The 17,340-nt window shown below is 42.0% G+C and overlaps 1 protein-coding gene across 4 annotated transcripts in view; it reads right to left on the bottom strand.

Annotated features, from left to right (window-relative positions):
• WWOX (WW domain containing oxidoreductase) overlaps nucleotides 1-17,340 on the bottom strand; it is a 1,116,547-nt gene that overhangs the window by 740,504 nt on the left and 358,703 nt on the right. The window contains exons 9-10 of one of the 4 annotated variants that reach the window (XM_054454384.2): nucleotides 12,765-12,857; nucleotides 7,017-10,719 (exon numbers count right to left, since the gene is read on the bottom strand). The exons of 2 other annotated variants lie outside the window; for them this stretch is intronic. In XM_054454384.2, the coding sequence (XP_054310359.1) occupies nucleotides 10,642-10,719; nucleotides 12,765-12,857 (171 nt within the window). In that variant the 3' untranslated portion in view covers nucleotides 7,017-10,641. Of the gene's footprint in view, nucleotides 1-7,016; nucleotides 12,858-17,340 lie in introns of those variants that run through there. One more of the 4 variants, XM_063654112.1, reaches the window with a different exon arrangement.

Below are 17,340 nucleotides of genomic sequence, written 5' to 3'. Positions count from 1 at the left end.
AGCATCCTCATCTCCGAGGGTTACCCAGAATCCCTCTGAAATCTGTATTCCATATTTGCATCAGAATGTTTATTAGCAGCTCACGAATTGGCAGGACAGGGAAAAGCAGATCCTGGATGAAGAATCATGCCTGATTGTCCTGTAGTTGCCAACATTGGTCAGTGTTCTGCAATGTGAGGGCCTTCTGTCATTCTTTTGACTCTTCCCTCTTCCCTGTTGGGTCCTAGAAGCAAGAAGACCGCTAAGGCTGGACGCATCAAATCTGCATCCAGGGTAGGAAGGAAGAGTGAAAATACCAGCAATGCCACGCCAATTTATAGAAAGCAAAAGGTATTCAAGGAAACATGCTGTTGGTTTCTGATTTTACTTGTTGGCTGGAACCTGTCATATAGCCATCCTCAGTTGCTAGGGAGGCTGTGAAGGTGGGCATAGTATCACCTCTTCCAGCCTGTATAGTACAAGGTAGGCAAAGACACTTACCACACTGGACAATAGCAGTGCGGTCTTGCTGGCCAGGCATGGTGACTCATGACTGTAATCCCAGCACTTTGGGAGGCCGAGGTGAGTGGATCGCCTGAGGTCAGGAGTTCGAGACCAGCCTGGCCCACATGGTGAAACCCCCATCTCTACTAAAAATACAAAAATTAGCCAGATGTGGTGGCGTGCCTGTAATCCCAGCTACTCGGGAGGCTGAGGCAGGAGAATTGCTTGAATCCAGGAGGAGGAGGTTTCAGTAAGTCAAGATGGTGCCACTGCACTCCAGCCTGGGTGACAGAGCAAGATGCAGTCTCAAACATACATACATACATGCATACATACATATATACATACATACATAAAAATAAAAGAGTAGGGTCTTGCTTCCCCATGAGGATGAAATCGTAGAGGACAGGAAGCATGCTAAGTTATTTCTGGTTATCTCCAAAGTCAAAAACATAAAGATCTTGAGGTGGAAAAGGTAAATGAGAATCCAAAGTGATTTTAAACAAACAACAATATATCAAGTGAGGCAAAGGTGTACTATGCCCCGCGTCTTCCTGGGCACATGGCTACACTCTATTTCCTAGCCTCCTGGAGTTCCAAGATTTGTGCCACTCCCAGGCCTCATCCACAAAATGTTCCACATATGGTCCTGCAAATTCCCACTTCTTCCACCAGCTTCGTGCAGACAACAGCAGGGCAGCCCTGGAAGCCACATGTGTAGGACGGCTGAGCCACAAGATGCAAAGAGCTTGAGTCCCTGGGTCACCATTTGGAAGACAGCAGCCTGCTAATCGACAAGAGTAATTTTGGATCTTATATAAACAAGAAATAAACTTTTACTATGTTTGAGCCTCTGTGCACAGGTGTGCTTATTTGTTACAGCAGCTAGAATCACCTTTAATAATATACCAACTTAAAATGTAGACGTCTTAGAATCCCTGTGAATTTCAGTCACATCTTATTGGCTCTATCTAATCCCAGGTTACAGATATCGGTTTGTTTTAGATCTGTTTAGCAAATAACCAAAGGATCACCTCTAGCTGTCACTTGGCCCTATGGCTGGCTAGCACTGAGAGGATGCTCTTCTTAGGGAAACAGGGAAAATATGCCTGGTAACATTTCTATAAATTGAGGGGGAAAAAACCACAACCCACGGCCCAGCCTGGTCGTCCATGGTGTAAGCAGAATCCATAGACTATTCCCCACTATCTGCGAGGTACTCAGACATGTCCCAGCAGCCCGCTATGCTTTTCAAGTTTGTTTTTTTTAACGTCTCTTAACTAGACCCCTTTTATCCAAAAGCCCTTCTGCACACCCTGTGACATGCTTCCAGGGAATGTCTAGTCTAAAACTGAATGGGTAATTCATAACACCATCATCACCCTGCACTGTGGGGCCTGTCATCTCTGCTTCAGAACACTGGTCTCCTTTCTGCTCACTTTTGGTTTGCCTTCAGCCCTTCTCCAAGTGCTACTGTGAAGAGATGCATTTTGTGGCTTAAGACTTTGGCTTTGTAACTTATAGTCAGCTATATTTTCCTTGTTCTGCTCTTAGATGGAAAACAAATTGCATAAGGGAAATGTCTTCATAGTAGCAGTTCCTAAATATTTTACAGGCAGATATCTTGGTGGGTGGTTTGGAGGCTCAATTAAGCTTCTCAGGAGAGGGAATAAATATCCCTGATGGTTTCCGTAACAAACCTGTGGTGACTTCTTGCAACTTAAAACCTGAGGTATCACCATCTGCCTCTGAAATCTGACTCAATGGCATTTGAGTATTTGAAAACGAGTAAGGCCAGCAAGACTGCACAGGTGTTAACAACAAAATCAATCTATCCATCCATCTATCTATTGAGAGACTCAAAAAAGATAGCTAAGTCAAGTCATTCAGAACTACTGATGTAAGACATCGTCATACCAAAAGTTTCGCTCTTGAATATACTTTCAGGGTAGAGGGGGTCACAGGTTAAAAAGGGAAACCTTTTAAAATGTTAGCTTCCCCCAAAGAAAGACCCACAGAAGATGTGTTATAATATAATATGGAATTACATTGCATAGTGTTGCTGAAATCAGAATACAGATTGTTGCTGTATCCCACTCCAACTCATTTGATCCAACTACAATTCTTTGGAGTAAGTACTATCATCCTTCCTTTGCAGATGGGAAAACTGAGGCTCAAAAAGTTGTAGTAACCTAGGCTAGGTCCACGAACTCGTTAGTATAAATCAGACATGGGATTTGTACTAGGTCTTTATTCCAAGTCATGTGCTTTTTCCACTTACCCTAGCACTCCTTGTAACTATCAAGCTACAAAGGAAGGCCTGAAATCTCTTCTAAGAGGGTCGACAATGGACCATGAGATGACTCGTCCAAGAACGGCATTCCTTGGGATGGGTGGAAGCAAAAGGATGAATCTGCAAACTCAGTGTGAACTCTGATAGGTGGTGCTCCTCTGTGCAATTCTCTTTGCCGTTGCAACAACAGGTGGGGTTAAGGTGACAAGGGAGTTGGTATGAGGAGCCAGCAGGCTGCACAGGTGGGGCCTCACAGTCTGGGGTCCAGTGTTCTGCTCACCATGAAGTTTAAAAAAAAAAAAAAAAAAGGCAGCCTAGAACAGCATTCTAAGCTAAGAAAGCAGATCACGTCTCCAGAAAAGAGAAGCTGAGCAGAGAACTGATAGAAAGTCACAGAATAGTAGAAGTGATAAAGATCCAGTGTAAAAGTAATTCTTGGACTCCCAGAGGCCATGAACATTCCCAGAGAGCAATGAGGACACTCAGAAAGGGTCAGTTTTGATTGGTGGCTTGGAAAAGAGCAGAGAGAGTTTTGAGTTTTGTTAAGGAGTAAAGAAAATATACCAATAGAACCCCCCCCCCATCCCCAAGATTATCCATTTGTAAAGAGATGTCAGAAACACACAAATAGACAATGAAGTGAGAAAGGTGGAAAAGAAGCCAGGGTGATCAGTATCACTGGGTTTGGAGTCATTTTATATCCAGGAAGACAGGGCACCTAAAAATCTTCCAATATGCTTCATAGCATTGTATGAAATATGTTGAAGAAAATAAAGTTTCAGTGCTATAATGTCTATTTCAAGCTTTTATCAGCACTAATTTCAGTCCCCTTTTTCCTTATACTTCTGAACAGAGGGAAAACAGCCATTAATTAAGCAAAGCTTTATCTCTTTCTACTCTAATGAAAGCCAAGTTACAGTTATATTTTTCCCAAGATTTTTCTCCACTTAATGAAGACATTATCCCCGAGTTTTCAAAGTCATTTTACAAAAGAGCGTTCAAGACACATTAAAGTCAGTTTAAACTAAAAAGTCTTTTTGAAGTCAATAAACAATAAAAGAACAATGAAAAGAGGTCCTTTGATCATGCCTTAGTCTACAGTCTTTAATTTCTGTTTTAATCTACTAGATAAGTCTTGTATTCAAATATTCCTCACCTCTAGAATATAGTAAGCTTGAATTGATCATTTTATAATTCTCTCCTTAAAATATGTGTATATATGTGTATGTGCATATACATGTATATACAGACTATGTGTGTATATGGGTATATACATCATACATACACATACGTGCATATCTAATTAACATGCATGGTGATCAGGAAAAAGTCCTCTGCTAGAAAGGGGAAAAGTTTTAAATTTACTTCCAGCCTACCTCTTTGAAAAGTTTTTTTTTTAAAAGAAAATGGAATCTTCGGCTTTGAAATTCATGACAAGATCAAAGACTATAATGCACATAGATTTTTCAAGATATACATTATTAATAACACAGGCAAACACATAACTAATCAATAGCATGGTCAAGAGATAAGGTACGTTTAGTGTCCCCACGGCTCTGTGAATAATCCCGTGCAGGGTAGGGATCGCTGTCCCTCTCCAAGATCTGTTTACTTTACCTGGGCATTACATACAACCCAATTATTTCCTGCCCATGCTACAACGGTGAAACTGTGTGATACAGATGGAAGAAAAAAAAAATTTTTTTTTCTTTTTTTTTGAGACGGAGTCTCACTCTGTTGCCCAGGCTGGAGTGCAGAGCTGAGATATTGGCTCACTGCGACCTCTGCCTCTCGGGTTCAAGTGATTCTCGTGTCTCAGGCTCCTGAGTAGCTGGGATTACAGGCACCCACCCACCAAGCCCGGCTAATTTTTATATTTATAGTAGAGACGGAGTTTATAGTAGAGACAGGGTTTCACCATGTTGGCCAGGCTGGTCTCGAACTCCTGACCTCAAGCAATCCACCCACCTCGGCCTCCCAAAGTGCTGGGATTACAGACATGAGCCACTGCACGCAGCTGGAATATTTAAAAAAAAACAGCAGCAGCTTAATATGCCACATGTGTCAAAATATATCTCCTTATGTGTTAGCCTCTTTTTGCTGAGATGAAATTCACATAACATAAATTATTTCAAAGTGTACAATTTAGTGTCATTTAGTACATTCAGTGTTGTAGAGCTATCACCTCTAACTAGTTCCAAAACAGTTTCGCCACCCCAAAGGAAACTTGTCTCCAACGGCCAGGCACGGTGGCTCACGCCTGTAATCCCAGCAATTTGGGAGGCCAAGGCAGGTGGATCACAAGGTCAGGAGATCGAGACCATCCTGGCTAACACGATGAAACCCCATCTCTACTACAAATACAAAAAATTAGCCGAGCATGGTGGCGAGCGCCTGTAGTCCCAGCTACTCGGAAGGCTGAGGCAGGAGAATGGTGTGAACCTGGGAGGTGGAGCTTGCAGTGAGCCAAGATCACACCACTGCACTCCAGCCTGGGCGACAGAGTGAGACTCCGTCTCAAAAAAAAAAAAACAAAAAAACAAAAGAAACTTGCACCCTTTAACAGTCATTCCCTACTCCCCTTACCCTCTGCTGCCCCAGAAACCACCAATTCATATTCTGTCTTTATGAATTTGCCTACTCTGTATATTTTATATAAATGGAATATCATATGTGACCTCTTGTGTTTAATGTGTCAGCCTCTTTTAATTTAAAAATAAGTCAAGCCCAACAGAATGCAATTCAGACTGTAAAGATCAGTTATTCAGAAAAAATCATGAAACACAGAATACATTTTAAAAAACAAGTTGATTACACTACTGGTGCCCTTTAATGATGGATATTATTTACCTGGGCAATTAAAAGGAAATATGCTAAATTTACATACCAAGGAACATTTACAAGGGAGTAAATTACTAAAACAGGTTTTATAGGTGGAAAATATGAACACATTCCTGAAAAGCATGTTAAATTCAGAGATTATGGGTCCATGTGAGTTCCTAGTGAAAAGATATCATTCCGGGACACTGCCCAACATTTTAACTCGTGGTTATGTGATAAAACAGACAGTTCTTTAATAAACCCTCCCCCAGGCTGGGTGTGATGGCTCACACCTGTAAGCCCAGCACTTTGGGAGGCTGAGGCAGGTGGATTGCTTGAGCTCAGGAGTTGGAGCATGGCCTGGGCAACACAGCAAGACCCCATCTCTTAAAAAAAGAAAATAGCAAAAGACAAATCCCCCCTCAGGGCCACATGCAGAAATGGTAAAGAAGGCTGAATGGTTTTAAGTCTAAATCAGTATGATTTCCAACTGGGATTATTCATCTGCCTTAGAAATAGGAACTTTTATGATTCTATGATACTATTTGTCTGTGTCCCCACCCAAATCTCATCTTGAACTATAGTTCCCATAATTCCCATGTGTCATGGTAGGGACCCAATGGGAGGTAACCGAGTCACAGCCACGGGATCTGCCTGTGCTGTTCTCTTGATAGTGAATAAATCTCACGAGATCTGATGATTTTATAAAGGACAGTTCCCCTGCACACGCTTTTTCGTCTGCTGCCATGTAAGATGTGCGTTTGCTCCTCCTTTGCCTTCTGCCATGATTTTGAGGCCTTCCCAGCCAGGTGGAACAATTGAGTTCCGTAAATCTCTTTCTCTTTGTAAATTACCCAGTCTCGGGTATTTCTTTACAGTCGTATGAGAATGGAGTAATATGTTTTATTTCTTCTTTCTCTGATTTTCCTTATTGAGGGTCTAACATTTCCCCAGGTCAGAACAGAGAGTTGCAGTGGCCATTTCTCCAAAAAGGGGACTGAATGGGGCCCTTTACGAATATGAACAATGAGGCCTCCCAGGAAGAATTGCTGCATGGGTGGGGGCAACATAAGAAATGAGGCAGCAGCTCTGGATTTACAGAGGGGGAAATGCAGACAGATCTGCCTTCAAATCCTGACTTGCTTCTGACATAGCCACTAACCTGCACCTTTACTCTCTAGAAAACAAGGATCCCTTGAAGGATCGCCATGAAGATTCAAGGAAATGTGGCACATGGTAAGCACCCAAGAAATCCTAGTAGTTTGTGGTACTATTTGTATTCAATCACTTGGTCAAGGTGCTTTCTGTGGACTACTAGAAACTGAGCATTAACTTTTGGCCAGGATCTCCATTATCTCCCTGCCTCTCTACCTCTGTGCCTCCTTCCCTCTCTTCCTCCTTCTCTCTCTTCTCCTCTCCCTTTTTCTTTTTGCCTCCCTCCATCTCCCTGTCGTCCTCCATCTCCCTCCGTCTCTCCCTCTCTTCCTTCCATCCTTCCCTTCCATTCTGCTTAGTACTAGACAACCCAGAGAGTCCCTTGTCCACAATATTAAGCAATAAGCGTTAGGTCTCAGTGTTCCTCATGTCACATCTCTCTGAGATGAACGGGTCAGAGCCCTTCCCAGGTCCTGACCGGTTGTCACTGGTGTGGGTGTGCTCTGATCAGCTTCATCTACTCTATAACAGCCCACGGCCTTGCCTGTCCTAGGTTCTGATCTCCAGAACAACCACCTAAGATTTCTGTTCCCTTGGAGAAAATCTCCCTTAATGGAATGGCAGCTCCACCAGCAGTACAAATTGAACATCCTCGTCCTGAGCCCCAAAGGTCCATATTAGAAAATTAGGAAGCTTAGCTCACCCTATTAAATTACCAGGTGATCATTTGCAAACAGAACTCCCTCATAAAACACTTCTTTAAACTCTTTACTTGATCATAAACCCTAACCTAACACACATCAGTCCTGGGGTGAAGTAAGCATTAGAATTACCCAAGTTTTATGGAGCAGAGTGAGAGCCAGATGACAGAGTTTCAGCCAACAGATTCTAACAGTCACAGAATCAAAAAATATTTATTGAGAACCTACTATGTGTCAGGTTCGAAAGATGCTTCAGTGTATGTGATCTCATTACCTCATCTCATTTTTCTCTACTATGCATCCTGATAAGCTACATCCTACTCAAAACAATACAAATGACCAGTTACATGTTTATCAATAATGACAGCTACTCAGCACATCTGGACAATGCTGGATAGCTGCTGCTTCTGTGAATTTAAAGAAAAATTCTGCTGCGAGGCATGGAAATATCTCCAGTCTATATAAATTAGCACTTGGACACCCTAGGTTTCAAGGGTTATCCTTTTTAACCAGCCTGGCAATTCATTAAGCATCGGATAAGAATTTCTTTGATTGCTTTTTACCACGGGTGGACATTGCCTACCTATACCTGCAAGGGCACCTCCAACATGCGCACTGCACCTAAAATAGCTCTGCGTTCAGAAAAATGCCAACCTCAAGTGTATAATTTCTCAGTGCTGCCTATTTATTTTCTTTCGTGTTTTCACTCTGGCACGCCAACCCCAAATTTGCTACAGTAACACAGAATTGCAGTGGGATACGGATCTAACATGAAGCAAAGACCTGCCCCCGCCTCAGCAAAGGCAAATAAAACAAAAGTTCAATGAGCCTCAAAGCCAGTGTGCATAAATGTCACTGCGCCTGCAAAGAGGAAAGATCAGAGGACATTTACAAAATCACAGTCCTCCCACGGTGGTGGGAAAAGGTTACTGTAGTATGTTCTAAGGGGTGAACAGGGTGCCCAAGGAAAACAGTAAGGACAGGGCAAGACCCAGGAAAGCAACAAAAATTTGGATGTTGTCTGTGTGGGCTGCCCCAGTGCCCGCTGCCTCGTTTCTCAGAGCTAATCAAGGGAAACGTAACTAGTCCAGGCGGCAGGACGAGTTTACAACAACTGACAGTAACTATAACATACGCCAGTTTGTATTAAGATGTTATTGCACCTTTCCAGTTCTAATCACCAATTATGACTCTATTACTCCTGCTTGGCAGTTCGGCTGCTCCTGCCTCCGCTAAGGGCGACTTGGAGACGGACCTCTGATCTCCCGGTTCCACTTCAGTGAGCGCTCAGCACGGCGGCTGTCATTTGCAGACACTGAAGAGGTAAGGCATTGCTTTTGCTCAGATAACTGTACCTGACCTTACAACAATTTACTAAGGAAATACCTGCTTAATAGCAGTGTGAGTGCAGTTTCCTTTATGCTGGCAAGGGCGCTGCAAATTAGCGACAACAGGATAAATCTATGGCCGGCTCACTAGACACTTCATTAAATCACTGTTCTCTTGCCTTGTAGCGCGCTAATAGAATCACAGCCCTCGTTAGCTACTGAATAAAAGATCAATCACAGACTTTGAAAGCTCCTGCTACCAGCTTCCAGAGGAAACAAGAAAAAAAAAAAAAAGAGTGTGAGCAAGAAAAAAAGATATTTAGGATCATCGCTGAGATTCTGAATGGCCTCACTGCAAGTTGCTTAAATTACCTTTTCCACAACTGACTCCAACTGTAATACTCAGAGGAACTTGTTAAGCCTGCCTTCAAGAGCAGCACTCTAATATACGACTGCTAGACTCTGGTCAAAAGTTCATAATGTGCATATGTAAAAAGGTACTAACTTGCCTGAGGGCTAAAACCAGAGGAGTTTAATTGTAGCAAAATGCTGAAAATGGTCTGTTGAGGGTCCTTCTATTGGGATACTGCTGGCTCTGGCTGATTGAAGTACAGAACATAAAAGTCTTACAACAATATTTCCTTAAATGCTGGGGAAACTGCCAGCAGTTGGTATTGCATGAATGTTGTGGTTAAAGAAAAACATTTTCCTCCCCTAAAATAAATAGAGTATTAAAAACTGCTCCAGCCCATAATTCTAAAGCATGACGGGAAAAGGGAGGGCTCAATGATCATAAATAAGGTATAATTCATAGGGCATGTCCAATCGACTTGCAGTGTATTTTTACATGGGGCACACTGAAGGTATTCAGCCATGACCTGTGAAGGTTTTTGAGCTGTGCATGGCTGTGATTGTGAAAACAGCTTTGCACTGAAATAACAGCAGCTCCTGGCTGCCTTACCTGTCACTGGGTTAGACATACACACATGGGGATCCTTGCAAAAGGATCTGTCTGACTTGCCTTTATTTCTTTCATAAAACAAGATCAGCAGTCCCACCTATGCACACATTCTACTTGTTTGGCTGGGTGTCTCATGCCCAGAATTCTTTACCATCTGTAAATACACTCTTTTTTTCTTTTTTTTTTTTTTTTTTCCTCTCCCTTTCCTTTCTGGCCTTACTGATGAGTTCCTCACTTGGATAACGGACAGTGCAAGAGCACCAGACGGTGACTCAGAATGCTGGGAGGGCCTGTGTCAAATACAGGACGCCCAGGAAAAGCTAGAATTGGACAGGTGGGCTCTCTGGTTTAAAATAAGTACATGAGAAAGTTAAGACCAGCAGTCACGGATAGTGAAATCAGTATCCACAAGTCATTTTAATCAAGTCAAAAAAGTATCAAACATGGAATTCTGCACTTTTGTTGCGGCATCAAGCTTTCAAAGCAACACAGTAATAGCCATACACTTTAACAACCACCAACGCTGTGTCAGATGCCCACTCTTCAAGTATGAAACTTGCGCAGTAGCATGGCTTCTATCTGTGGCAAGAACTTAATAATCAAGATTAGTGACACCCCTGTCCCTGCTGATATCTGGAGGGCCTATTTCTTCAGGATTATTCTCCATAGAAAACACTTTCAAACTCACAGTGAGGTGCAAGTAATGTGTCCTCACGTAACAGAGCAAACTAAAAACTCAACTGAAATAGAGCATTCGTTTAGTATTTATGGTCACGAGGATTGCCTAAAGATCAGTCCATCTTGTGGATCCCATCCTTGCTATGCCACGTGGATCGAATATCATGTTTAAAAAGTGGTCAAGTCTACTCTTTAGTTCTTCAAAAACAAGGACACAGCAGGTCATTGCACATGTCTGCCACAGGTCACATCAGTTCTCCCTCTTCCAAACTCCAAGTCTGAGTCATTCAGGCCAATGTTCTGCAAAACAAACAGGCATCTGTGGAACAGCTAGTATGGTGTTGGTATCAATCATATTCAGGGTTGGAGAAATCTATGCATTGGAAGCATGAGTATTCAGGGAGGAAAGGAGAGAAAAGGACATAGAGTAGACTGAAGACAGCTTATTACACTGAAAACAACTAAGGAAAGTATCAGCCAGGCGGGGTACCTATAATCCCAGCACTTTGCAAGGCCGAGGAGAGGTCAGGAGTTCGAAAGCAACCTGGCCAACATGGTGAAACCCCATCTCTACTAAAAATACAAAAACTAGCTGGGTGTGGTGGTGCATGCCTGTAAAACCAGCTACTTGGAAGGCTGAGACACAAGAATCTCTTGAATCCGGGAGGCACAGGTTGCAGTGAGCCCAGATAGTGCCACTGCAGTGAAGCCTGGGCAGAAGAGCAAGACTCTGTAGGGTGGGGAAGGGAGGGAAGGGGAGGAGAAGGCATAGTGGAGTCCAGGTACAGTGGCTCATGCCTGTAATCCCAGCACTTTGGGAGGCCGAGGTGGGCGGATTGCTTGAGCCCAGGAGTTCAACACCAGCCTGAACAACATGGTGAAAAACCCATCTCTATAAATAATACAAAAAATTAGCTGGGCATGCTGGTGTGTGCCTGTAGTCCTAACTACCCGGGAAGCTGAGGTGGAAGGATCACCTGAGCCAGGGTGGTCCAGACTGCAGTGAGCCATGATTGCACCACTGCACTCCAGCCTAGGTGACAGAGTAAGACCCTGTCTCAAAAAGAATTAAAATAAAATAAAATCTAGTCTAACAATTTTTCATTTGCAGCATCAAGTAGGCCGTCAGGCTGAATGTAAATGCAAACATGTCACTGGTATTATTTTTAAATACTTAACTGCATTTAAACCAGAAGACGATTTCCAAGAATATCCATTGGCAAACATCAGCAATCTGTAATAATGGCACACGCAAGTGCAGAAAGTAAATTTTGCCTCATAAAAAGCCATTGATGCCTGATCGCTTACAATTAAGCCATATACCACAAATATTCATGTGCACAGAGTTTAAGGAAAACATGAAGCAAAGCAAGAATATGCAAAATGGCAGATACCGCATGACCTTGATGGTTAGAAAAGGAAGAAAATGGATACAAGAGGAGGAAAAGCTGCTTCTCCTGATGAAAGATGAACTCACGCTCCACTTGTAGGCCCCTCGGAAATATCCAGTTACTTATGCAAGAAAAGGGCATTTATTTAAAATGCTGGGGATACCATGTCCGTTAAAACATGAAATAGGCAAATTTCTTGGAGCCTGGTGAAAAGGGCATTACACCGCTCTCTTTCAGTGTGAACTTACGACAGTCTTTTAACCTTTCTGGGTTTGGCTTCTTAATCTCTAAATTAATAGCCTTGGCCTAGATAATCTCTAAGGTTATGGGAAACTGTGGCCACCTGAGAAGGCTAAAGGAAGCTTCATTTAATCTTCCCACAGAAGGCCCTTGCGGATCAGTCCTTCCAAAGTCATCTGCTGGCTTCCATTTAGATACTGTAATCCATTAGTTTACTAATAGAATCCCTCTAGGTTGTAATTAATAGGACCAACTAGCCTGGGACAACTTCAAGTAGTTGTGTGAGGGAAGTAAATTAAATGTTGAGGTGACACAGAGAATGAATATTGTTGGAAATGAAAGATTTTTTTTTCCCTCCCAGGCCAAATAAGAATATACTAATCATCCCAGAGCCTCCTGCCCCTTTCCCAACCCCTACATGCTAATTCCACCCCCAACACAAACACATAAAAAGTGGCGCCACCTATTAGCAGCCACTAGTACTTGTATGTATTTATATATATACTTCTGTGTATGTATACACATATAGACATGTATTTTTAAATGTCAGATTGTCTTCCCTAATATTAACGCTAAAAAATTAATTTATATTCTTTTTACTTTTATATGCTATAAAATAATTTTAAATGACCACATATGCCATAAATATAAGAAAATAAATAAATGTTTAAGAAAAACAATGGTATACCAATGGCCTGGCATGGTGGCTTGTACCTGTAATCCCAGCACTTTGTGAGACTGAGGTGGGAGGATGGCTTGAGCACAGGAGTTCCAGACCAGCCTGGGCAACACAGGGAGACCTTGTCTCTATAAAAAATCAAAAACATTAGCCGAACATGGTGGCATTGCCTATAGTCCCAGCTACTTGGGAGGCTGAGGCCAGAGGATTGCTTGAGCCTGGGAGGCCAAGACTGCAGTGAGCTGTGATCACGCCACTGTACTCTAGCCTGGATAACACAGCAAGACCCTGTCTCAAAAAAAAAAAAAAAAAAAAAAAAGCTGAACCAATGAAACAATTAATTAACTGGCAGGGAACAGAAGAGGGCAGAATATATAATAAAACAGTATGTAGGGCAAGTTCGGCAAAATCATGGAACACACCGTCATATCTGAGGGATTTCTCTTCTAGAAACATGGGGATACGAACTCCAGCATGAGAAGTCAGGAAAGTTACTAAGCCCAGGGAAAGCTTTTTTTTGTCACCCAGGCTGAAGTGCAGTGGCGCCATCTTGGCTCACTGCAACCTCCGCCTCCCAGGTTCAAGCAGTTCTCGTGCCTCAGCCTCCCGATAGCTGTGATTACAGGCATCTGCCACTACACCCAGCTAATTTTTGTATTTTTAGTAGAGATGAGGTTTCACCGTGTTGGCCAAGCTGGTCTCGAACTCCTGACCTCAGGTGATCCACCTGCCTCGGCCTTCCAAAGTGCTGGGATTACAGGCATGAGCCACCGCACCTGGCCAGTTCATGTTACTTTCATGTGCACCCTCTGCGGCCCCCACAAATGTCGTAAATGCAGAGTCTTATAAAAATGGCTGTTAAGATGTCCCCAAACAAAGCTTAGCATTTGGGGAAAAAAAAGATTGGTGAATGAAAAAAATAATCAAGAGTTTTTCTATTTCCACCTACCAACTGGTGAAATTCACCTTCGCTTTCTCAGGATGTACGTGGAAGACACGAAGCAATACCTGCTTGGTGCAGCTCTCTATCTAAAGACCTGTACTTAGTCATTACTTTGAAGGAACCAAGAGAACAAGTAGCAAATCTGAACTGAATGAAAAGACTTTTTGCTGATTTAAAGTCGTGCAATGGAATATTTGCAGGAGAGCTTTTGCTACCTCTGGGTAATCCTGTTCCAGAAGAACTGTTACCTGAGATCCGAGGAAGGTTTCTGAAACGTCTATTGATGAAGACAACAGAAACAAAACAAAAAAGGGTGCAGACACGGACACAATCAGAGAGAATGTTACCATTTAGTCTGAACATTGCCAATTCCCTTAACTGCACAGATTCAAATCGTAGGGTGGGCACATATTGTGTGACATGTCAACATCATATAAACCATACTACCAGTAGCATCCTTTAAGGCAGTGTTAGCAAAAATGCTGCCAGCCCACAAGGGGATGTGCATCTTCCCTCTTCAAACAATGCAAGTAACTCTTCATAAGGGTGATCAGTCAACGCCACGTGCACTAATTTGATAGTTCCGTCATCAGATGCATTGCAAATTTCATTACATATTTTAAATCATGTTAACATGGTTTGTTAATGTTGGTATTCACTAAAAGGCCACAGCACTTTAAATAATGAATGGGCATGATAATTTTTACACATATTATGAAACTGACACATGTGGATATTCTAGCTTTTCTCTTCCTAGAATCTGTCTTACATCCTTTGTTAAGAGTCATCAACAAAAAGATATATCAGGATGTTTCAGAAACACCACAGATTGACAATTTTTAAAATTTTTTACAAAAATGAACTACATACCCATCAGAAGAAAAAAATACTTCAAATTATGTTAAAATATTGTTCTACATTAGCTCTATCAGGTATCCCTGGGACAAGAATTTAATGCTATTGCTTAAGACAGCAAACCAAAAAAAGACAAAGTATTTTGTTAAGTGCTAAATCAATCTTAAATATCAAATATTTTCTATTACTTTGTTTATGCAGACATGCATAAACAAAATTAAATTTTTTTAAAAAGTTTGTTTCTATTGCTACTTGTGCAACATTAGGACTATTTTTTCTCTTGCCTCCCAGCCCCCAACACTATTCACAGACACTCGTGACATTTCTAAGTGGTCAACTCTTCCACCCTCTCTTTTGGTATCTATGTTAAAAATGTCTCCCTCTTCCCAACTTACTGTGTTGCTGCTATAAAACAATCTCTGAAACTCAGACACAACCTGGGGCCAACAGAGGCTGTGGGTGGCAGGGATTTAGAGCTTGGGCACTTCAGTCCGTTGCAAGGGGCTTGAATCCTACTCCACCCCCTTTAGTTACGTAGCCTTGTGCACGTCACTGATTCCCTCTAAGCTCCTTTGGTAGTAACAAAGGTAGAATCAGCATGAGAAATAGATAAGCTACATAGCACAGGTCCTGGCCTATAGCCACTGCCAGACTATGCCATCTCCCTTAAGTACACAGCTAACTAAAATAATGTTAACACAAATCCTAGTTAAAATAATGTAAAAATAAAAGTTAGTTTTTTAAATCTCATCATCACTGCTCAATTCCGTCATCATCAGCTTTACCATGAGGTCCTTGGTGGCCTTTTTTTTTTTTTTTTACCTTCACCTCCCCGAGGCATCAATACAAATTCATGTTCATTACTTGAGCCTTTGCTATAATACTGAATTTGTCTTGATTTAAATTTTGAAATTTTATCATATTTTTTGCATTAATTTTGGTTTTTTTTGTTTTTTTTTGTTTTTTTTTGAGACGGGAGTCTTGCTCTGTTACCCAGGCTGAAGCGCAGTGGCTTGATCTCAGCTTACTGCAGCCTCCTACTCCCAGGTTCAAGCAATTCTCGTGCCTTAGCATCCGGAGTATCTGGGACTACAGGCACACACTACCATACCCAGCTAATTTTTGTGTTTTTAGTAGAGATGGAGTTTCATCATTTTGGCCAGGCTGGTCTTGAACTCCTGAACTCTAGTGATCCGTCCACCTTGGCCTCCCAAAGTGCTGGGATTACAGGCGTGAGCCACCACGCCCAGCCTCAAGTTTTTAAAATATTAGGTTAAAATATCATTTATCTTCATTACTGAGATTTTTAGCACCCCCATAACTTTGTTCATAGTCCTTGTCCCAGCACAGCCACAGCTACAAAGGGAACCTAAAATTCTCTCGTTTGTGTCAACATGTTTGTCTCCAACACGTCATTCAAGTCTCAGTAAAGACATCATCTCTGTTCTGCAACTTTATCTGACTCCTCTTGTATCTACCCTCAAGACAAAAAAGACACGCATCCCAGCGCTGCTCATCTCACCTCCCTTTCACATTCTTCCCATCTCCATCCTTCTAAGGTAGGCACCCATACAGCCGAGAGAACACCTTGCTCATTTTTGCATTTGCTATGCCTTAAGTCAGTACCTGACATGTGGTGCACTCAATGAACGTTTATCAGACGGGAGCAGATCAAACAGTATTGGAGCAGTGACTGTCAAAGGCCAGACTGTGATCTAGTGGGGTGGTGGAACCAATAGTGGGTGGTGAAACCAACAGTTGGTATTGAAACTGGGTCATCATTGGCACACACACAAAAACAAAACAAAACAAAAAACACAGCTGGGCACGGTGGCTCAAGCCTGCAATTCCAGCACTTTGGGAGGCTGAGGAGGATGGATCACCTGAGGTTGAGAGTTCGAGACCAGCCTGATCAACAATCTCTGCTAAAAATACAAAAAAAAAATTCACCACGCATGGTGGCACATGCCTGTAATCCCAGCTACTCAGGAGGCTGAGGCAGGAAAATTGCCTGATCCTGGGAGGTGGAGCTTCGGGTCAGCAGAGATCGTGCCATTGCACTCCAGCCTGGGCAACAAAAGTGAAATTCTGTCTCAAAAACAAACAAAAAAACAACATAATAAAACACACACACACACACAAATACAACCAAGAAAAAAAAAACAGCGGGACACTGCTCATAGATAAAAGTATCATTTTGTGAAACTTTTATTTCAGACAAATACACACACATGCATATAATACACACACACACACACACACACACACACGAATATACATAAGTATAAATGTATTGGGTTGTAACAGAAAAAACTTACGTAGTGGTCCAAAAAACTTTGAGAGATGCTGTTTTAGAGCAACATAGAACATCCTGATCTGTCCATCAGAATTTGTCCTGCCACAGCCTACAGAAATCAAGGCTTCCAAAGTCATCCAAAACATTGAAAGTTTGGGAAACAATTAGATTAGGAGCATGCCCGGAGACCAATGCTCGAGAAATGAGAAACTCTAGAATACTGGAGGAGGCTTACTGGGGAATTTCTTGGGTATTAGTTAATAAATAAATATTGATTTTTCATCAAATTAATGGCATATATTTCTCACTGAAATCACCGCATCACAAAAACTCAATGACAACGAGAACCAGATGTGGTGAAATCCAGATCTGCCCAATCTAAAAGTCAGACTTGCTGGAAATAACTGATGCAGAAGAAAACTCACGATAGAAAAAGCTGTAAAACTTGGCATGTAAAGAAAACAGATACATGAAATCTTCACTATAAAATAAATATAAAAAACGGTTTTGGTAAAAA

This window comes from Pongo pygmaeus, chromosome 18 (genome assembly GCF_028885625.2).
Source record: "Pongo pygmaeus isolate AG05252 chromosome 18, NHGRI_mPonPyg2-v2.0_pri, whole genome shotgun sequence".
Lineage (NCBI taxonomy): Eukaryota > Metazoa > Chordata > Mammalia > Primates > Hominidae > Pongo > Pongo pygmaeus.
This window is presented reverse-complemented; position numbering and strand designations above follow the sequence as displayed.